Source organism: Oxyura jamaicensis, chromosome 1, assembly GCF_011077185.1.
Source record: "Oxyura jamaicensis isolate SHBP4307 breed ruddy duck chromosome 1, BPBGC_Ojam_1.0, whole genome shotgun sequence".
Lineage (NCBI taxonomy): Eukaryota > Metazoa > Chordata > Aves > Anseriformes > Anatidae > Oxyura > Oxyura jamaicensis.
Window position 1 is genome coordinate 118,176,406 of NC_048893.1, and position 24,109 is coordinate 118,200,514.

Below are 24,109 nucleotides of genomic sequence, written 5' to 3' on the forward strand. Positions count from 1 at the left end.
TTAATGCTTATGTTACTATGTCTGCTTTCTGTTCTGGTTAGTAGCAGAGCTGAAAGCTATCACAAAACACTTTGAAATCCAAAATAATAATAGATTCACAGAATCATAGAACAGTTTGGGTTGGAAGGGACCTTAATGACCATCCAATTCCAACCCCACTGCCATGGGCAGGGACACCTCTCACCAGACCAGGTTGCCCAAAACCCCATCCAGCCTGGCCTTGAGCAGTTCCAGGGATGGGGCATCCACAGCTTCTCTGGGCAACCTGTTCCAGTGCCTTACCACCCACACACCCACACTGTGAATAATTTCTTCCTTATATATCATCTGTGAACTGCTTTTGTAATTTTTTTCACCTGATTTGTATCTTAGACAAAGCTACATTGGAATTGTGACAGCTGCCTTTCATGAAGCAAATACTTTTCAATTGATCCTGCCACAGAGGCAATAATCCTACTTGTTTCAGATTTTAAAGGGACATACATGCATCATTTATCTAATAATGAGCTTTTGTTTATTTCTGTGTTAACAGTTATCTGAAAAATTGAAAACCTGCCACATTCAGGTTCAGGTATCCAGCGCTAATAATACCATCTCTGTCAGCTTAGAAGTGGCCCATCAAACTTTGCCTAAAAAAAAACTGTTCATGCTTTAATTTGAATGTTTGTGGTCTGCACATAGTGAGCAATGACAGCATATTTTATAAAACATTTTCTTCTATGAGAATAGTTAACCTTTTGAAAAATAATATTAAAAATAACTGAAATTATTTCTTTTGATTTTAGTGATTGATGTGATGAATAACTTTTTGAAAGATTATATATTGTAGCCCTATTAAAAGCTACTGTATATGTCATTATAGGATATTTTTCTTGCTCTAATTATAGACTGTATAAGTAGATTTTATTATGTTATTTGAAATGGAACTTCAGTTTTTTTCATAACATCATGCCATCACAATTAATATCTGTTTTTAATCTAATTTCATTCTTATGAAAAATACAATATACTGAATCAGGAAAAAATAATCTGGTTAGTTATGTGGTTCATTTCAAAATCTTATTTTGAAATGGCATTAATAGATAAGATAGAATATCTAATTAAAGTGAATTGAATTTGTACTGAATAAATCTCATAAGGAAATTTTGCACGAAAATAAGAGAGATAATAACAATTTTGGCTTTGATTTTTAAAATGCTATATGTTTAATTGATAAATAAGGATTCCCTTTGCTTTTAGAGCAGAGAAAATAATTCAGTTTCATTAATTTCAGTGTTCCTGGGGATAGGGAACATTGAAACTTAACTTTAGGAAGTTCTATTACACATGGTGAATCTTCCAGTATTTTAATTATCACATAATTAATCTTACAGCAGAATTCAACAAAGGAAAGGTAAACTTGAAGTTTTTTTTTTTGTTGTTGTTGTTGTTTTTTTTTTTTTTTCTCAAAGAAAATATTTTAGAACGTTGGGTCTCTGCAGGCCTTGTGTTCTGGCTTCAGAAGGGTATGATAAACTGTACTGAGGAGATAATACAGATTATCTGTAGAGCCTATGCCATAACTGGAGGCACTGGTGAGGCTGCTCTTAATCTGTCAATGAGCTCTTCCACTTTTTTGACACTTTTTTGACATCAAACTTCTCCACACCTCTCTATCTTCCTTTGGTAAGCTGAATGCCTTTGGATTGTGCAGAACTCCAAAGTGGTTGCCATCTGTCTCAAAAAACAGATGAGGTGCGATTTACTTGATAAATGGATAAATGATAAATTTATTTGCTTTTTTCTTTAATTTGCAGTTAATGTAGAGACAAACAAGTTCCTGAGTGATATGAAAATGAGCAATTAGCTATACTAACATATTTATGTCTGTCTTTATGTCTGTATTTCTCTGTTCTGGATATGCATGGTCCCTGTAATCAGATTTTCTGATGTATCTCAAAATGAAAATACCAGAAAATTCTTCAGAAATTTAAGGGTGTGTGAGTGTCCTTCTCTGAAATGACGCTACAAAAGTACAATGACTCCTTGTGTTGAAGGGAAAATGCTCTTTTACGAGAACTAAAGTGGCAGATGCGTCTGGTGGCATCACCTGAACATAATGGTCTGGGTATGAAACCAGCTTCTACTCCGGGAGCATGTATCCTGTCCCACAACCACAAATGTTCTTCACAGGATTAGTAACACCTGCCTCTACATCCCTGTTTAAGGGGAGAGTTGGGTTTTCTTGGCTTGCTGCAGGCATTCAGGCATTATGCTAGTTGCCTTTTTGAAAGGGATAGTAATTCTAGGTTCATCACCTTTGAGAAGAGTGGCATCTTGAGAGAAGGGCTTTCCACCTTCCTCCCAGCCGGTCAGCAGTATGGATCTTTATAAAATCAGGTTTGTCAGTTAATCCTCTGCAGTTTCTTGAAAGCTGAAGTTAGACTGTAAAAAAAGGCATCTTCTACAAAAGCTTGGAGCTGTGACCATACAGGAACAAACCTATTTTGCAATGTTTGACTTAAAACTGGCTGGTGCTGAGTTTCAGCTGTGGAAGAACAAAGGCCTCCATTTTGCAGCAGGAGAGAAATATGATGAAGGGAGAAATGACAGCTTGAGCTGCTCAAGTTATTGCTCTTCGCTTCCCATGAGTCTGTAAAACCGTGGCCTAATTAAACTGTGCCCAGTGCATCGTCCTTCCCTCCTGACAGGGACAATATCTTCTGATGCTGTAATAGTAATCCAACATCAATGAAAGGAAATGTCAGTCAGTTTCCTGGAACTTCCCAACAGGACTGAACAAACCATAAACGAATGTGTCTGGGAAAGAAATTCAATCTTTAATATATTTAGCTGAGCAAGAGCAAGTATTAATAATCCCTCTTTTATTAAAACTGACTTGAAAGATCTGTTGAGATTAGCTCACTAGCTTTTCTTTATTGTTTCACAGAGTGAGGCATCAAATATTTTGACTTCAAGACAAGGCTGATTCTTGAAAGTCTTACAAAGGGTAGCATCTGTAAGCGAGTCAAGCTTTTCTTTCTTTCTTTCTGACATCTGTTCAGCAAAATTTACAGGTTTACAAACTGAACTTGGGAGAAGCACTTGAAAAAAAGTTATTTGAAGCTTTGTGGCCTATGTCCACAGCACTCTGAGGGCTCAGTCAAACTGCAGGGCACCTCTGGCTCTTTTCTTCTGCAGCCCAGCACACTGGGGGCACAGCTGGAGTTTGCTGCAGCACCTTTCAGCCACTGCTGCCTGGTTTTCTTGCCCCTCCCAGAGGCACAGATAATGTCCCAAGCTAAGGTCTCAGTTATTTAACTGTCCCAGGAATCTGAAGGGCTTCTGCATTCACTATTTTTATTGTAACACTGTTTTTCCTGCTAAAGCCTAATATAACCTTACATCTTCTATTGTCGTGCCGAACTTTGAATTCTGTCTTTACAGTGTCATTTTCTGCTTTAAGTTATTCACCTTCGATCTCTTATTTGTTGATACTTTCTGTTGCTAAATTTCCCAGATGAAATTATAATAATAAGCCAGTAATACTGTCAAATGCACAAGCAATAGCTTCCAACTTGTATTATGTAATAATACTCTTACAGTCTAGTCTGTCCTCATATGAAAAGTGTAATCTAAATGCCTACTTGTCTGAAGACGGAAATGGAAAGTCTAAGATCTCTTCCTCAGCCAAGCTTTAACCCTCTGTAATTTTTCTGAAAAAAATAAGTATACATTATATGTTATTTTGATAAAACAGGAAAAAACAAAACAAAACAAAACAAACAAACAAAAAAAAACGTTAAAGAACCTTAAATATTAGCAATATTACAATCTTCTGTTACCAAGTATTTTGCTGGAGTTTTTATTATGTACTCATTGCTTGAAATTTTGAGTGTTTGAGACTCTCAGAAAGTAAAAATACATTTCTACCCTTACAGTTTGTGAGAGAAAATTAAAGTTATGACTTGTTCTTAGTCCCCTTCCCATTTCTTCCTTCCCCTTTCCTTCCTTCCCCCTTCCATCCTATTCTTTCTCCTTTCCTATTCCCCTCCCTTTTCCTCTATTTTCCCTTGGTATAGAATATGCCTATGCTAATTTTGTCTAAAAAATAATGTCTGCTAATAGTTTAAACAAATCTCAGATTTTTTGGAGCTTCAACTTATAATTTTTGAGCACTGAGTAATAAGAGAGACAATGTTCATGAACAGATGTCTTTGTACGCTCTCTGGGCAAGATATTTTTCAATTATTTGGTATTCTTTTCACAATTACTATCTTGCATGTAGCTCTGAACAGAGAACTTTTCATGGAATACCATATTCTCATGTAATAATTTCTGTAATATTAGCTTCTTCCATAATGCATGTGATGAATGAGCTGATTAGATCATTTTTATTATATTTATTTGTTAAATTTACATGGGGAGAATGAGACCCGATAGTGTTCTGTCTTTGGAAAGAGGAACACAAGAATACATTGCCACAGGAATGTGACAATGAAATTAGATAGTAGTAAGATGAATAGGATTGTCCTGGTTTTAGTTAGGATAGAGTTAATTTTCCTCCCAGTAGCTGGTAGGGTGCTATGTTTTGCATTTAGGGTGAGACTAATGTTGATAACACACTGATGTTTTACTTGTTGCAGAGCAGTGCTTACACTAAGCCAAGGACTTTTCAGCTTCTCACTCTGTCCTGCCAGCGGGCAGGCTGGGGGTGCAGCAGGAGCTGGGAGGGGACAGACCCAGGACAGCTGACCCAAACTGGCCAAAGGGGTATTTCCATACCAACTGACGTCATGATAAACAATATATAGGGGTGGCTAGCCGGGGGGGGGGGAGGGGGGGCGAGGGGTGGGGGGGGCTAGCTGCCCGGGGATAGGCTGGGCCTCGGTCAGCGGGTGGTGAGCAATTGCATTGTGCATCACTTGTTTTGTACATATTATTTTTATTATTGTTATGATTATATTTTCTGTCATAATAAACTGTCTCTATCTCAACCCACAGGCTTCATTTTTTTCTCGTTTCTCTCCCCCATCCCAGAGAGGGAGGGGGGAGGGTGAGCGAACGGCTGTGTGGTGTTCAGCTGCCGGCTGGGATAAACCACAACAGCCCTTTTGGTGCCCAACATGGGGCACAAAGGGTTGAGATAACGACAGATCTGACTAGAGTGTATTAAAAAAAATATCTGATAAGCATTACATCAGTTTAATAGTTACTAATCACAATGCCGATTTTTGTGATCTCAAGTCTGCTGTGCCTGTTCTCCGAATTGAGTTATATAGCACATTGCTTACTGTATGTGTTCCCTGCCGTGTTGCTTATCACTGCCGGGGGATGGTACAAGGTTATCATTTTGCTGTACTGTGTAACACTGGCTTACAATATGATAAAATTACCGGCCATGAGACTAATCTGGTATTTGTACTCAGCATTGTCATCAACTCCATACTTTGGGAACCCTACCTCAGAAACTATTAATAATTACACTTTTCATGCTTTTTCTTCAGGGAGCCAATCTATGGAGGGGTCAGGGGAAGATGTTTTTTCCCATTTGTTCACTGTCCCTTTCTTCTCCTCCAGGAGAGTTAAGGTAGCTTTCCAAAACTTCAAATGTCCTTGGGATGTTCAGACCAGCATGTTCTCATTGTTATGTCTCCTGGATGCACTTCAGGTTCTGTCTAAGGTTAAACAAATACTTAAGAGTGTCATCCAGAGATCTGTCCTGAGGCAGGATAGTTATGAGTGGCAGGGAGAGTGGTAGGATATGGGCAAGCATCTAGAGCAGTGGGCACCTCCAGTGCTTTGGAAATTTACCCCTGAACAACTGAAAAATCCACCCTGGCAGTACCAGACATACAGAAATCGCTGCAACGTGCTGGGGCTTGGCCTATGCTTTACCGAGCTTCACTCAATAATATAACCCCAGTGACAGACCCAGCGGCCATTTCAATGTCTGAGACAGACCCAGCAGCCACTCCAAGCTCTAAAACGGGCCCCAAGGCTGAGCCAGGGAAACAAACTGTACCAGTGTTGGTTGCACCCGTAACCAAGGTGAAAAAATGGTACAGAGTCAGGTCGTTTAGAACGCAGAGTGTTCTGCTAGGTCTAGGTGTAGAGAAGATGAGGCCAGGCCATCAGAGGAGCAGGAGGATGAAGATGTCACAAAAACAGCAGTATCTAGCTAAAACCTATACGAGTGTGAGCTACTAGATGTACGAAAAGATTTCAGTCGCTGTATAGGCAAGCAGCTTGTCACCTGGCTGCTCCAGTGCTGGGACACTGGAGCCAATAGCGTGGAATTAGAGGGTGGGGAAGCCAGGCGGCTGGGATCCCTTGCTAGAGATGCAAGCATTGACAAAGCAATTGGAGATGGAGTACAACCTTACAGCCTCTGGAGGTGTCTCCTGTCAGCTGTGAGGGAAAGGTACCCCTACAAGGAAGAAGTTGTATGTTTTCCAGGCAAGTGGACCACTATGGAGAAGGGAATCCAGTACCGGAGGACATTAGCAGTACGGGAGGTGATTTATGAGGACCTAGGCAATGAACAAATATCCACAGATCCAGATGACGTCAAGTGTACACGACCCATGTGGTGGAAGTTTGTACGGAGTGCAACATCCAACAAGGATGGAACTTGATGTTTTAAGATTTCTAAATATATTTGCAACCAAAAAATTACAGCTACATTTATATATTGACACTTGCAGTCTGTTTCCTGATTTTATTGTTTTTCTCTTTCCTTTTGCTTTTATCCTTTTCCATAATGCTATTTGGATTGGTTCAGTTGCTGTCTGAGTTTGGAAAATAACTAGTACATTTTCTGTATTATTTAAGTCTAATTAATATTGAGAGTTGAAAGCATTCTAGACTATGTGCATGTGTTAAGTTAACGCATGGAGTACTCCAAGTACACTTCATTCCCTTATAACATCTGGGGGAAGACACTGATGCAAGTGACCATGTTTTCCTGAGACTTTAATTGTACCTTACCCTGTAATTCTATGATTAAGGCTTGTTTAGTTTGCCACAGTAACAGAATTTTTTGCTTCATGAGATGCAACAAATGTATATTGAGAATTCTAATCAGAACTCTCTTCTGTCTTTATTGAAGTTGTAACTTTAATTTCACCCATAGTAAAACAGGAATCTTATCTTCCCTTCTGTAACACATTTTTTGTGATTTCCTTTTAAAATAAATCCCTTGGATTTCATTCAGGTTGCCTTATGTTATGTAAAGATCAGCAATTGCTGCCAACCAGCCATATCAGCTAAACCAAGAGAATCATCTGTTTTGACCTTTATTTAACACAAAGGCAGTAGGTTAAATCATACTTAAAACATGGCTGTGTATTTAAAACCCTAGAGTCTTTCTAGTCATAAAGAGTCTAATAAACTCTTCTTAGATTTTTTGTTTGTTTGTTTGTTTGCTAGTCTTACTTCTGGAAAGACTTTACTATTTTTTCTACTTAAGCAAACAAACAAACAAAAAAGTTTTGCAGTTATTCCTTATTTTCTTTATTCTGTTTCTTGTTTGTCATTGTTCTTTTCAATCCTACCTCCAAACACCCAAGTCTCTCCATTAATTGTTGGTCTCCCTGAAATATACAAGTACAGAAGAGACAGATGATAAGTAATTTACTGATCTACACAACTAATATTATAGACCGTTTATATATTGATTTAAACCATGCAATCATCTCTAGTTTCAAATTGCTGCCAGTCAAGCTCCTGGGAAAATGGGTACCACACTGAAAAAAGTCTCCTTGTACCCTATGTGCGGCAGCTACGGATCTTCCTCTGTCCTGTACTCTCTCCTTTCCACCATCTCTTCTATCATTTATGTTTCTAGGGGGGGAAACTTAAGTATGATACAGCATTCCACCATACAACAGTTTTGTTCATTAAGAAAAAAAATAAATAAAAGAAGATATGTTTCTAATACAGGGAAAGTTACAAATCAACACGCATGAACACAGCACAGGAGATTTTCTGAACCCCTCTGTAGGTAAAGGGTGGTAGCTATAAGTCACAACATTAATAAAATAAAATAAAATGCTTTAAACAAGGCAATTTTTAGGAATTTATAATACAAGACTAGGCACTTGTTTTGACAAGCCATGGCATATGTAAAGGCTAGATATGTTTGTTTGTGAAGTTACATACAACTTAAAACACACTTTTCAATGACCTTGAAAACACAATGGATTTATTTGATGCATCATTGAGCCCTTTGTTTCTGAAGACTTGCTGCTCGATCCATTGAAGACATTCAATCTATTGAGAAAGAATTACTGCATTGTCAGAAAAATAGCAGCCTTCTTTAGGGTAAGGGTAAGATGTGTGGCAGCAGCACAGGGCATCTTAAGGTATTTTTAGTTGCTGATTAATAGAAGGTGTACTTCCAAGACCCTCAAAAATCAGTGGTAACTTGTTTTAAGGTTTACTTGTAATACATTTGTAATGAAAATGTCGTGCTGTAGCTGCTACTATGCTATGTCTTTACTTCCTTTTTGAAAGCTCTAAAAAAAAAAAAAAACAAAAACAAAAAAAAAAAACATTATTTTGTCAAGTTGAATTTTTGGCTGTCCTAGATGGATTTCAACCTAAACTTTATGGATAGCCTAAATGCTACAAAATGGAAGACAGACAGACACACAGCAGTTATGAAAGCGAGTTCTATTTTTCCCTTATGATACAAAGCAATATAATTATATTCCGTTACCAAAATGTCATTGTGCTCATATTCCCAGAATGATTCAGTAACATTATAGGCATGACTCTTCCAGAGTGTTACAGAAGGGTCTATTGATCACTCAAACTTTCTAAAGAATGTTAAAATGTTCCCTTAGAAGTGCATACATCTTGTGCTTCCCCTCTGCGAAAACAACTTCTATTCTGCAAGACTAGGACACAAAGTAAAGTCTCTCCAATTTAGTCAAATGTCAGCCATTTAAAATTTGTGTTCTATAGAGAAAGCACTATATAACTTCAGGAATACTGTGCCTGACTTGACTTGTATAATGGCATATACTTGAAAACACGTTACAAAAGCTATTTATCATAGCAAATGCTGAGTCTTATTAGTTAAACAAATAGAATTCAAAAGGTCAAGCAAGGCTAGTAAAGCATATGTGAATTTATGCAGTACTAGATTTCAAATATTTTAGGTAGTCAAATGGCAGCACATGTATTAAGTAGAAATTAGAATTCTCTTAGAATGAGTAGAGCAGGATGTGAAAGCTGTGCTAGAAAACCAGGATACCCACTGCTGTAGAAAACATTTGATATTTTGGATTTGTTTGTTCCATGAAGCAGGAACGAGATGTTACCAAAAAATGAAAGGATTGAAAGGAACTGCTACCTCAGAACAACAGTAACAGTGAGAGAAAAAGGGAAAGAGTTATGCCAGCGTAGCCAATGGTTTCTGCTGTATGTATAAATATCGACTGAGGAAAAAAATATATAATAATAATAATAAAAAAGAATGAACCTAGTATTGGAAAGTACCCTTAATTCTATCCTCTGTTTAAGAAACTTTCTGAAGGAATTGATATTTTCTAACAAAATAATAAATTTCTTACAAAACTACCAGCTAGCAGTAATGAGTGTTACAGTGTGTACCAGAACAACTCTGCTAGCAGGAAAGGCAATGTTTTCCATGTAATATGGATTGCCAATTGTACATTGCATTGTGGTAACAGTGGAAGATATGCAGTGTAGTTCAGCATGGTGTCAGTTCTAGCAAATTAAAATATGGAAACTTCCTTTCAAATCAATCAAAGCATCTGTGAAACTTCACACATTAAAAATAACATGACCATGTAAATCTACTTGACACTCTACAAAATAATCGATATTTTTATTGTGGTTCTCCATAGCTGTCATGCATACGAAAATATGTGAAAATTTATAGGTGCACATAAGGTTACACAGTGACTGAACTATACAAAATCCTGCTTCTATACTGCTTCTATATTCTTATAACTTAATGCATTAGCCAAAATACCAGCTCAGAAGCTTGGTTTAATGACAAAGTGAGTGAATAATCTTTTACCATCATCACATGGGAGAAAATCTCATGTATCTCCTTTCTTCTTTAGCTGATGCTACGTAGAAAATTTGAAATGTGTTTTAGCCATTAATAAAGCCCTGGTTCAGTACAATTGCAAGTATGTCCTATCAATATATATATCTTTGCTAGATCCTCAGTAGAATAAGCCTATGACTTATGTTTTCTCGTGTAATTCCAAGTTTGTTTCTGCCATGTGAAACAGAGACAATTAGGTACATCAACTTGGTACATCTTTCAGGGTTTTGGCATATTATTTTTCATATTTTTCTCCTGAAGTGCCCCTTAATTGACAAGACCAGTTTGTGTTCAAGCTTCATTAATATTTAGTTCTGACTTAATTGTTTGAATAATGGTGTATTGTAATGGTGAATGATGTTACTGGATCTGCAACACTTTTTCACAAATAGACTGAAACAGAACAGAATAGTTGAGTTGAAAGGGATTTTCAAAGACCATCAAGCCCTCAACTGCCTGATAACTTCAGGGCTCACCTAAAGTTAAAACACATTATTGAGGGCATTATCCAAATACCTCTTGATCATTGACAGGCACGGGGCATCAACCACTTCTCTAGGCAGCCTGTTCCAGTGCTTCACCACCCTGATGGTAAAGAAATTTTTCCATATGTTCAGCCTCAACCTCACCTGGTACAACTTTATGTCATTCCCATACATCCTGTCTTCAGTTTCTGGGGAACAGAGAACGATGCCTCCCTCTCTGCTTCCCCTCCTCAGGAAGTTGTGGAGAGCAATGGAGTCACCTCTTGGCCTCCTCTTCTTCAGACTAGACAACCCAAGTGTCCTCAGCCTCCTCTCTCAGGTTATGTCTTCCAACCCTGTTACCAGCTTTGTTGCCCTCCTCTGGACACTTTCAAGTACCTTAATGTTCTTTTTATATTGGAAGTCCAGAATTGCCCACAGCATGCTAGGTGAGGCTGCATGCTAAATGCAGTGGGATAATCACATATTTTGGCCAGCAGGCTATGCTGTGCTTAATGCACTGCAAAATGTGATTTGCCTCTTGGCTGCTAAGGCACACTGCTGGCTCATATAGAGCCTAGGATAGCAATAGTTTAATTTTAAGAGGGCATGAAGGATACATTCCTTCTTTAAGGAAAGTACCTAAAAGACACCAATCTGTCTTACTCATCAGAACTCTATTAAAAACGGATGTATGTGAAAGAATCCTATGAGTTTAGTTGTAAGATATGTTCTTCCTTTACTTTGTGCCATACTTCTTATCTTTATTATTTAATTGGATTTGCACACTGTTTTTACACAAACAGAATAAGCCAGTTTGCATGTCAGTGGCTTTTACAGCATTCTGGTTAGAATTCCATATTTTAGCTATGATGACTCTTGTTTTTGCTTTGAACTAAATGAAGCCATTGTTTTGATTTCAGTTTGGAAGACGTCACATTGAAGATCTTTTTAATGATTTTCGAGATGGACGAAGACTTCTGGAGCTCCTGGAATGTCTTACAGGACAGAAACTTGTATGTATACATTAACATCATTACTGTATATTGAAGACACAATGTAGTAACAGTTGCATGTTATCAATTAATTTCCCCCATTAATAAAGGCCTATGGAAACAGTATTGTTTAGGAGTCTGAACATCTTCAATTTTCATTTGAAATTGAGGAAACACTACAGCTGTACCCCATATTAGACAGGCATCCTTTGCTGTGGTTGTATGTAAAATGAAAATGCTTGACTTGTGTGCATATTTATAAGCATGGCAAAGTGAAAAAAGGCTGAGACATGGTTCATTTAGATGTCTGGGGCTTTAGCTGTAATTCAGAAATTCTGTATCAGTAGACATCTGTATCAAATAGAACAGAATGTAATGTGTAGAAATAGAATATTTTGCTTAACTTCATACTCATTGTCTATATATGTTGGAGTTAAACAATTTAAAAAAAAAAAAAAAAAAAAGGCAGAACAGCTTGCTATTATAAACTTGAAAATTCTAAACACACCAGACACAGTGACATAGTTCTGAATATCCTCTCTTGTGTTCCTGCTTGGGCTTTGTAAGCTTGGGGTCTTTCTTTGAAACTTTCTCATAAAAGAGTAATGAAAGAGGCTGAGAGTTTGAGAATCAAAGTCCAGAGAGGCTATACTTGTAAATAAATATTAAACAATCTCATACTTACCTGTTTGGTTGTCATAGTAACATTCCTGAATTGTGCTATGGAGCAGGAGACCAATTATAATTTAAACAATCTGATTTTATATATATTTCAATGATTCATTCACTGAAAAATGACAAGATACGAAATTAGCTTCCAGCTGTTGATCCAGTTTTTTTTATAGGTGCCTTTACTGTGTATCAGGAAGGTGCACATATGCAGTGTATTATAATATCCTCACTGATAATGTCATAAAATGAAATGTGAAACTAGGAGTGTAATATAAAATTCAGATTATATATAGTGTATTCTAATTTCTGATTCTGAACAGTCAATTTACTTTATTTTATTTGCAGGCAAAAGAAAAGGGCTCCACAAGAGTTCATGCTCTGAACAATGTCAACAAAGCACTGCAGGTTTTGCGGAGAAGTAACGTAAGTAATCAGTTGGCCAGGGTCAGAACAGCATACTTGATGCTTTCTAAGTATGGGGTCAAAGTCTCAACTATCCAATTGCTCGAGTCAGGGCGGTTTTGTTAATGTGACTTGGATACTTAGAGGTTCAGCACCAGGATGGAATGCATTTTAAAAAGTACAGTCTGCTACCAGCAAGTGTTTAAATAATATATCCATAATGAATGCTATTTGAAGACTGATCAAGATGCACAATTTTATGGTAATGCATGGTGTTTAATATACATTTTAAAAAGTTAATTACAAGAAGTCATCCATAGCTGGTTAGGAGGTGCTACCAAAAAAAAAAAAAAAATAAAAAAAAATCAACTCACAAAGACCTGACAATTACCAAGTACAAAAAAACTTTTTTTTTTCTTTTTTTTTTTATTTTCCCTACAAGAAATATTTTTGCTAAATTTTCGTTGATGTCTGTTCTTTAGGATTAATAACATTAAGGAGATGACTCACATCAAAACCACTTTACATTCTACGTAGTTAAGATTGACTTTTTAGGCCAGAATCTTGTGCATCATTTTAGAGTAAATATCTTCCTTATCTTCATTCTAATGGACCCATAACTTCAGTATGCATTTTCAGTGGCCAGCTAATTATACTATATCTCCTCCTCAAGAATAAATTCAAATAAACTGTAACATCCGCTTAAACTTAACTGTAAGATGTGATGGAACAGTGATAATGTATTCTGTGCTGCATATGATATTGGATTTCTCAATAGCTGCAGTAGGTCACTAAACATGCTTGAGTTCAGCTGCTGAATAAAGTCATTGATTTTATAAATCTAAGGTAATGCTTATCCATCTAAAGATTTGTGCATAAATGAAAGTGACCTTTTAAGGTTGGCACAAAGACCTCTAGCTTGATTTTTTAAAGAGAATTTTATGTAAATAAGTAGAAGGCAAAGCTTCTAATTCTTCACAATGTGCAATATTTGACATTGTTGAAAAAATTGGTGATACATTATTTCTCAGAATGTAAAAAGGGTTTTATTGAATATGTTCTGTATGGTTACAAATTTTCATAGTAAATGCTTTGAAAAGTATTTACTCACTAAATATTAGCTAAATCCATTATTGTGCTTTTCATTCAGTTTCCAGAACAATCCCTTTCAAATGAAAGCAGAGCACATTCTGATTGAATAATATAGAAGGAAAAACATTATTTTAAATAGGGGCTGTTCAGTGGCCCCCATATATTGAAGATATTGTAAGCTGTGCACAGTATTGTTGATCAGCTCAGTATAAAGCTAAAAGATCTGCCTCTGAAATAGTTTCCTCAGCCTTTGTAATCATCTCAAGAGTGTTTTCTGAGGGACTTCAGGAATCCAAAATCAATGTTTCTAAGGCTATTTAAAGCCTGTGACTAATGATTGTGTTTGCCATCCGTGCTCTGAGGTTGTGCAGTCATCTGGATTAAAAAAATGCTGCCTCTTCCAATAATCCATTTTACAGATTTATTTTTTTTTCTTCTGTGGAAAGGTGGTAGTATTCAGGCAGGGGATTGCTCTCATATGAACTCAAAGTTGAAGCAGACTGGGAAGTGTTCCTCTGTTTCAGTAAAATGGATGTAGTCTCTTTGTAACCAGGCTTCCATTTCCAGAAACAGACAGAGGATTAGGCCTGTAGAACACGTAGGATCACTTGCTATATAGACTGTGTTTGATTGTGTAGGATATGAAGCCCAAGTTCCTCTTGGGAAGTGTTCCAAAACTGTTGACTAGAATGAATAGCAAGTCACGTATTCTTTTAGTAAAAACAATCAAAAACAATCAAAAACAAAACCACCAAAAAATAATAATTAAAAAAAAAAGTTTTAAAGAAAAGTTTTAGAGTTTTTGAGAAAATACCTGCTTCATATGTGATTGGTAAAAATGAACTATCCATTAATGTACTGAAATTATAAAACAGAAAAGGCTTGTTATGGGTGTGCAAAACCTTTATTCATCATACAGATGTAACTTCAAATATATTCAGATGTTTAATAGAGATAACCAGACTGTGATTTGTAAAGGAATGTGGTACTTTGCCATACAAATATTAGTTCTGACTATGATAAACAGTGAGGATACGAATTTCAGAATTGTAGCTTCCATGCTGAAGTGTGGGTCTTGGACTCGCAGCTCTGAATTTGGCATTCTTAGATAGCATAAGAAGTAGGGGAGGGTGAAGGATCATTTCACACATGGAGGAAAGAATATTCCAGGGTGACAACTGCTGGTGCATTATCCAGTTACAAATGTATAATATAATTATGGAAAACAACATTGCTAAACTAACTAATATGGAAAAATACTTTTTTAGATCACATTAATTGGTTTCTCTATACTCCAAAATGCATCCTGCCTTGCTTTCTGCATTGTAGAATTTGAAAAATGAAAAATAAGTTCTATTTTAATCTAAATATGTACAATAGTATCTTGGTTCTATAGGTTCTTATGAAGTCTAGATATATGTGTCGCTTTTAGAAAAGTATTTTATGTAAGGTAGTGTGGAGCATAATGCAGGAGCTTTTCTGTGTCTTCCTTTAGTTTTGTGATTTGCATTTATAGAACCTTAATATAATGGTTATAAAATTATTATTAAATATTTATTTAATTGTATGTTTTCACAACATGTTATATCTGGAGTAAGTGGAACTCCACATCATTGCTTGCTTTTAGCCCGCACATTAACTGTGCCACTCATAAAACATGAGCTAGATGTTTACTAAACAGAAGAAAAATTAGATTTTTTATCCTAGCCTGGTCATACCTCTCCCTCACCCCCCAAAAAAAAGTTAAATACCAAGTGTATTAAAATGACACCAACCTCTTATGCTTACTATTAATCTAATACAAATAATTTTATTTCTTTAATAGGTTGATCTTGTAAATATTGGAAGCTCAGACATTGTGGATGGAAATCATAAGCTGACCCTTGGTTTGATCTGGAATATAATTCTCCACTGGCAGGTGAGTGGCAGTGCGGCGTGCTCTTCATGAAATTGATTTATTCTGCTCACCTTTCTTCCATTACCCAGCCACAACCTACAAAGTAAATGCTGACGTTGTAAGCAATATAAGGTCCTAAATCAGCAAGTTTTATGACAGTCTGTTTACATATTACCTAGGATATTAAGAATCTTAAGAAGATAGAGTAGGTTTTAGAACATTAGCAGCAGCTGTTTAGACTGTAATTTCACAGCCAGACATTGCAAGAAAATGTATAATAGTTATTGTAAGAGAAATGAACAGACAAACCTGATGTGGATATATGGCTTTCATAGTCACTTTTCCTTTTAGAAACTTGGAATGTGACTTGTGTTTTAATTAAATAATCATATTCCAAGAATTATATTTAAAACACTAAAAAGCTGCTATTCTAACAATTAGTTGAAGCAGCTATGGCTCATTTAGCTTCTTTTCTCTTTAGAGAGAAAGGAAGGATTATCATCCTGTAAAAACCAAAATGTTAGAATACTTAAGTAAATAAATTCTAAGTAGTAAAATAAAAATTCAAAAAAAAATAGCATCTAGATGCTTTGAGTGTTTGTATGAGTCTGAACTAAGAGTTTGTCTGTTCAGGCTGGTTCAGTTCCCCAAGCAATAATCTAGAAGTTTTTTTTAGCATTGCAAGAAAAGATGGTGGGAAAACAGAACCTAAAGGACTTTATTTTAAAAACTAAACACTCCTATCAAAAATCACATGTGCATAATTCACTGAACAATTCATTTCTAATTTTACAGGATATGTTGTAGTGAAAGCAACCGAGAAAAGCTGCAAATTGTTAAATCACCTCCATCTCTGTCTCACTTCTCAATATTCTTAATTTAATTGCATAACACTGTTCTAAATTACTTACTAAGAGCAGATGGAATATGAAACCTAGCTGTGCAACTTCTACCAATTATCCTGAATCACTGTGCTTTAAGTTATATGAATGATGAACGGAGATGAGTAGTCATGTTCAAATTCATATTATGATTTTTGTTGTGGTTTCACCCTATCAGGCAGCTAAGTGCCACACAGCTGCTCACTCACTGTCCCCAGGTGGGATGGGGGAGAGAATTGAAAAGGGAAAAGTGAGAGAACTCATGGGTTGCAATAAAAACAGTTTAATAGGTAAAGCAAAAGCCATGCATGCAAGCAAAGCAATGCAAGGAATTCATTCACTACTTCCTAGCAGCAGGCAGGTGTTCAGCCATGTCCAGGAAAGCAGGGCTCATCATACGTGACAGTTCCATGTGAAGACAAATGCCATCACTCTGAACATCCCCATCTTCCTCTATCTTTCCCCCAGCTTTTATTGCTGAGCATGATGCTACATGGTATGGACTATGCCTCTGTGGTCAGTCTGGGTCAGCTGTCCTGGTAGTGTCCCCTCCCAGCTCCTTGTGTACCCCCAGCCTCCTTGCTGGCAGGGCAGCACATGAAGCAGAAAAATCCTTGGCTCTGTGTAAGTGCTGCTCTGCAACAACTGAAAACTTGTGTAAGCTATCACCATTTCAGCAAAAATCCAAAACATAGCATCGTATAAGCCTCTATGAAGAAAATTAACTCTATCCCAGCCAAAACCAGGACAGATTTATTTATTTATTTATTTTCCTGAAACAAAGTGTTAAAGATATGCTTTAGTATTAGCTGTGTACTTCCTATTTTTTTTTTCCCCTTTTCCTAGCATTCCCCTTAAGGCATACCTGCCACATACACAAAAGACGCGAGTTCTCTGGGATGGTCTGGTGCAGTTTTTCGTGACAGGCACATGCACTTAGGGTACCTGCACTTTCTTGCAGTACATAGCTGTTTCATTTCAAGCCTGATTATGAGGCTAGTGATAACTGTGATGGCAGCTATGATGGTACCCATGACATCAGCTGAACAACCTGTGTATAAAGAAGTCAAGGGACGATATTAACAAGGCAGAGATTAATAATGTGACACTTCCTTGCAAATTTGTACTGATTCAGCCTATGTTCATTTTATACTTTAAGTGTTCGATGTTGATCTCTTTATGGATTACTGAAGGGAGGAGACCTGCATGTTCTGGACTTTTTTTTTTTTTTTTTTTTTTTTAATTTTATAAATAGATTTCTAATTTGGACAGAACTCAATTTCAGTTTCTATTCTAAAGAGTAGCTAAAGCCATGTTTTGCAAGAAGACATTATTGTATAGTAATCCTGTTGGCGTTGAATAATGATTAATTATATTCAATAATAACTATTTATAATAGATATATTTATAATATATATATGATAATTAAAATAATCTAAAACCAGATTTGTACATAGTTTTTTCTCTTTTTAAACAAAACTCAGGAGAAGTTGGTTTGCTGCCTTTTTCCCTCAAAAGACTGGAACAGTTCAAAGTGAATCTGCTTATTTTCAGCACTGTGGAGAAAATCTTTGTTCTTTTCCAGTTTTTCTTTCAAGTTTTGAAGTGATTTGCATGATCTAGAATATGTTCATGATTGTTCTGCCCTGTTCATAGATTGGCATTGCATTATATCTTCACATTGCTTCTGGAGAAACAAGGCTATAAGTTATTTAAGAAAGGGTTGTTCCTTCTTGGCACCATTTTCCCTGTCACAGATTGTTCATGGCACTAAGCAGCTACAAATATGACAAGCTGTTGTTAAAGATTAAATTACAGACTCAGGGCCACCAAAGTTTTCTGCCAGTTATTTACAGTTGAGTAAAACATCTTGTTCCCTATGATTTCATATCAAGTCTGCCGTATGTACTTGTATTCTCTGAAGGCCAAAAAAAAAAAAAATCACAAGCTGTTTGATTTTATGTATGCTATTGGTGTAGTTTAAGCTTGATGGTGCAATGCTGCTTTTGCAAATCCATTCACTTTCTGATTCCAAGAACCTGAGAAGGGTCACCCAGATGAAGTATACCTGCCTGCATGCAAAAAAAAATGATACAAGTGGTGTGGACATTTAAAGAATCGTTCTGCAGATGAACAGGCAAAAAGCTTTTTCCAGTTTAACAGCCTGCAGCCAGGACTACATTAGGATAGAACTGCAATTATATGTGACAACAAGACCGCCTCTTACAAAAATGTCAGTCCCATTGTGTAAAATGTAAGAGAGAGAGAGACTGGGGAGTGAAAGGTGGTGGAAGAAACGTGCATGAAAGGAACAATGTAGCACTGCTAGTCAGATTGGTTGTCAGCAGTCCCATTGAGAAGAGGCAGTTGTGGAGGCACTGCAGCAGAAAAGATTTGTCTCATTCTCACCATTCTCATTTCTGTTCACTAGAGATCTTGTGGCTTTCTGTATCCCCTGTGGTGATTACGTCCTTTCTTATCTAGCCTGTTTTTCAGATTATTATTAAAAGTTTGTCTCCAATTGAACCATAGTTCTGAGTTGAGCACCTGCTGCCTAAGCTCTTTGTGGTGCTGAATCTATTATGGTTTCTATTTCTTTGAAGCTGCTGCCCTCTTTCTCACAGTTCAGTGATCCCAGCCTCACTGCTCAACTAAGATTTAAACAAAGACAAAACAAAACCATTAATTTCTCAATTGCTAATAATCTCTCTTTTAAGAGTAGAAAAAAGATTCTATATTGTAGTGTCAACATTTTTTAAGAGCAAACCTATTTTCATGAATAGGATGAAAAACAAAACAAAAAAAACAAACAAACAAATAAAAACACAAACCTGACTAATATCTTTTGTGAAATTCACAACCAACATCAGAAAGAAAAAAAAAAAAAAAAAAGGCAAAATAATAGACATATGCATGAGTCAAATACTCCAGAGCAATGCATTCCAACAGTCACTTATTAAAACTGAACAGTCCTGTCACATTATCTTGAACCAATGAGCAAAGAACGTACCTTACTTTGATGGGTGCCTTGAACATCTATGAAAATATTCTTTAAAAAGTTCTTGAAAATGTGCTTTGAAGGAGTTGAGGTGATTCTGGCTATAAAAAAAAGTAATCCATGCAATTGGAATACCTGAAATATAGCAGGTAAAAAATACTAAGTCATTCTGCTAGGGAGATGCCAGGCCCCTATTTGATTGAGAAATACAAAAAAGTTTTCATTTCATGAGTAACTTTTTCCGATTTTCTCCTGCTTCCCTCCCTGTCCTGTAGGGACTGTCATCCTGAATCCAAGTGCCATTCTTACAAAATGTCACTCATCTTAGTATTTATTTTGCAAGTGAAAGCGATACAGTGCAAGCCAGAGATGGTGCTGCATTGGGGGCTACCTTGTACACACACAGACTCTAGGCTTCCCGGCAGATCAGAAGTCCCCTGGGGCAGTGGGCCAGGCACAGGTGTTCTGGTTTCAGCCTCAGTCTCCCATTGGCACCAGATTCCCTCCTTGCCACCTGAAGTTAAAGGGGTTTTTAGCTGTTAGTGTCTTGGGGGTCTTTGACTTTTATATTCCCCGGACTACAGGCCCGTGGATCATGCCTCCCTCTGGCCACCATTCTGTCCATCATCCCATGCCTTTCCTTCACTTTCAGACGTCCCCAAAAGCCGGTCCCCAACTTTTCTCCACTGTGAGGTCCCCAGAGCTGGAGACAGGGGCTAGAGGAGGCCACCCTCTGGGGACAAAATGGCAGGGGCTGGCTCCGTCCAGTTCCAGCCTGCTGTAGGCAGCTGATCCCACCCTGGGTACTGGGCTCCCGGCCTGCCCCTGTGCCCCAGGCATTGTGCTTTTGGCTGTGTGATGACAAGAGTGGCAGCATGCCTGTTCTGTTCATAGCTTTCATATGGGCACTTGAACATGTTGGATGTTACCCATAGTGGTGTCTGTGCTTTTCCTTCTATTCAAAACCGATTCTTATTGCCATAGCATAGGTCCAGTCCCCAGGAAGAGCAAGTATTTCTGTTCTCTTCAAGCTGGAGCTTCCTGTGCCTTAAAGCTTTGTTTCCTGCCAGGATATATGGCATTAGAAAGGAGAGTTAACAAATAAATGAATATTGGAGGTCAACTGCCAGCAAGAGGCAGAGCCTACTAGGTGCTTTAAAATGGCTGTCATTTCTGAGCCTGGATGCTGAGGCATTTTATATCTGGGTGGAGTCTGTCCAAAAGCTCTTCGGGCTGACAAGAACACATCTCGAAGTACTGTTCTTTCTGAAGAGCACATCTTAACTGAGAAACTTGTAAAGAGGTTCCTTCTAACCTCAGTGTCAGCCAGGGCTGAGCCACGGAGCTTGCTTCAGGGCAGTGGTGTGCCATGCTGTTGACAGCCCAAGGGAAGATAGCTGAGGGGGCCGGAGGGGCAGAAGATCAGGCCTCTGCTCTATTATTTCGAATGCATGTAATTCCCCAGGAGATTAAAAAAATAATAAATAAATTTAGTGGTCATCTGCAGAGAAATGCAGGAAAATTTGAGTAAATCTTTATCCATCGTGAGAACATTAAACTCAAAAAGAGATTGAAGCTATTTCTTATTAGTTTACTAAGAAGTAGAAATAAATACCAAACATTCATGTGCTTCTCTTTACATCTAAATGAAAACTGTTTGCTTGTATTTTTCCAAAGGATTGCCTTCTTGACAGGACATTGTTTTATTGTTCTGCCCTATTCATTCTTTCACAGCATTCATAGCTTGTTGCTAATTTCTTGTATATTAATTTCAATGAAGACGCATGATTTTGTATTTGTTATGAATTTTAATTCTTGTTTCTACATACACTCAGCTACCCTTTGTATGTTGTATTTTTCAAATGTTACAGTTTTCTTATAATATGCAGATAAACCTGTATTCATAAACACGAGGACATGATAAAAATCCAAATTGAACAATAAAACTGTGGCATGGACATTTCTCCATTACTCTAATTTCAATATTTTCCAGGCTTTCATGTTGTTAAGTTTGGTACAGTAGATGCTGCTCTGGAAACTTACTCTTAGCACCTAGATTCATGAAAAAGAAAGTTTTATATTTTCACAGTAGTGAAAATTTTTTTTGGAAATACAGGAGTTGAATTATGTAAATATATTTTGTCGGGTCTCGATAATGAAGACATTGAAAATATTGACCAGAAATGAAGGATACCCACACAGGCATATAAAACAAAACTAAATACTGTATTTAATAAATTTACCAAACTTTTAACTTTCTGTTTCCTAGTATAGAAATGGGGGAAATTATAGAATACTGTTATTCTTACGTGACAGTATTTGATATTCATTTTCACTGGTGTAAATTACAATCTTAGATCAAAGTCTAAGGAATGTGTCTTAGTCAAAGACTTGAAAGTCTTGGGAATGTGTCCCAAGAATTTCAGAGAGGATCAGTTTCCTATCTTGGAAAGTTAGATCATATACGGTTAACCTTACATGTAGGTCTCAAAAGTAAAATTGAAGGCACTAATGCTCTTTGGATAATATGAATTTGAGGTGTAAAGACATTATTTCAGTAATTCTTATCTTCATTCAATAATTTATTCAAATGATTGAAGTAATTACTGTCAAACTAATGAACAACTTATCGGACTGGACAGTAAATTGGCATCTTTTATATTTCTACAATATCTTAATTATTTTTTTTATTGTTGATTGTTGTCACTTCTGCATGTTATCTTACAGTTTTTACAATCTCAGAGTGGTCCATCCTTGTCAGAAAGTAGCTTTTGCACTACATGTTATTCTCTGACATTTTTTGCTGAGCAATTCAAGTGAATAATTATAAAGAAATATTGGATAACTGAATAAGCAACATCAACGATAAGCAAATTTATAGTTAAATCTTATCTTAGAGAATCTTTTAAAAGAGCTGCTAAGCTTTTTAGGATATATGCAGGACACAGTGATTTCAAAGGGATTACTTTACAGAAAAATAAACTGTGGACTTCTTACTGGAAGGTTTTCACTAGTAAAGAAGTTGCTAAGAAATATATAAGCAACTACACTATGTCAAACTCCAGGGAAATATTTTATAAACCCTCAGAATTAAGTGTTTTCTGTAAAGTTATAGCCATAGATAGGTGATCATTCTCTGATGAAGGAGGAATATTAACTATTCATGAAACAAAATTCAAAAAATTGAACATATATAACGTTCCTGTAATACATGCAATGAAATTCATTTTTCATCCAAGTTCACAGGTGTAAATATTGTTTCCACATTTAAGTCAAAAATAATGTGCTGATTATTTTTGACTTAAATGTGGAAACAATACTTATTGTTTCCACAAAAAGAATAAAAAATAATTGTGATTACTGATCACAATTTTTTCACCTTTGTACTTATTTCAACCATCAATGAGAGAAAAATGCTTTTCATCACTTTATCAGTTTTTGCTCTAATGTATCCTGTTAACTAAGGATGTATTTCCAGAACAAAGAAAAACAGAAAAATAAATACTTACTTCGTATGCACTCTGTTCCCTTAAGTAGTGCAGGCATATGTGCCTTCTCTGCTCGTTCATGGAACACTTCATGTGGCACAGTGACGAATGTACTAATGTGTTGGCAGTGGCGGCGAACAAGTCAGTGTCAGTTGTTTTTAAGCATTCAGACTTGACTGCTGTCATTATGCTGACACCAAGTATGCTCTGCAGTTACCTGGGAAGTTTTTCTTTAATACTTAAATGTAGGTAACTGAAGGTTTTGTGAGTCAATAAAAGATTCAGCTTTAACTGAGTAAGTTCAATCATTGATGAAATTCTGGCTCTTTTTGCAGGTCAAAGATGTAATGAAAAACATCATGGCTGGACTGCAGCAGACAAACAGTGAAAAGATTCTGCTGAGCTGGGTCCGTCAATCGACTCGTAATTACCCACAGGTCAATGTTATCAATTTCACCAGTAGCTGGTCTGATGGATTGGCTTTCAATGCACTCCTTCACAGTCACAGGTAGGAAAACTAACTTTTCACTGTTTCAGCTAGCTTGTAACAGATGACTTTACAGGGCTTGAGGATGGTGTATCTATTATGTGGTCTTAGCTATTTCCTGAGTGGGGCTTTCAGCATTCTTTTAAATGGCCGCCTGTTTGCTTTGATGTGGGGGCTGTATTTCATGTCAGACTAAAACCTCTTGCAGAGGAAGAGGATCTATTTTCCCCCAGCACAACTGAGGACGCTCAGCTCAGATCATTTTCTGGAATTTTAGTATATAAGCAAGAAGAGAGTCTGAAAGAGGAGAGCAGACTTGGAAACATTTCAGAAGAGCAAACAGTAGATCCAAAATTAAGCCTTTTAAGGTAGTCCTATAGGAAAAAGATCTTCCCGTAGGCACTTGGAGTGGTGGAGGGGTACAATTTAGTGCTTGCTGAAAGCGTCAGACAGTTGTTGGACTGAAACTATGGATTTGCGGGACACAGCTGGAGAAGTTAGCCTTTGTTTTCAAAACCTTTATGTTGTTCCCCTAGCTGTTCTGAGTATTCTCCCTTTCTCAGAAGTTGACTAGTTCTGGTCTATGCTGTATGACACATCAGAGATTCAAAGACCTCTAGTGGTTCTGTGTACTTGGATTAAGGAACAGGTTTTGCCAATTTTTCCC

The 24,109-nt window shown here is 36.9% G+C and overlaps 1 protein-coding gene across 9 annotated transcripts in view; it reads left to right on the top strand.

Annotated features, from left to right (window-relative positions):
- Window positions 1-24,109, top strand: part of DMD (dystrophin) — a 1,227,136-nt gene that overhangs the window by 357,741 nt on the left and 845,286 nt on the right. For all 9 annotated transcript variants that reach the window (XM_035333326.1, XM_035333348.1, XM_035333385.1 and 6 more), the window contains 4 exons: window positions 11,454-11,546; window positions 12,543-12,620; window positions 15,517-15,609; window positions 23,291-23,463. In XM_035333326.1, the coding sequence (XP_035189217.1) occupies window positions 11,454-11,546; window positions 12,543-12,620; window positions 15,517-15,609; window positions 23,291-23,463 (437 nt within the window). The remainder of the gene's footprint in view (window positions 1-11,453; window positions 11,547-12,542; window positions 12,621-15,516; window positions 15,610-23,290; window positions 23,464-24,109) is intronic.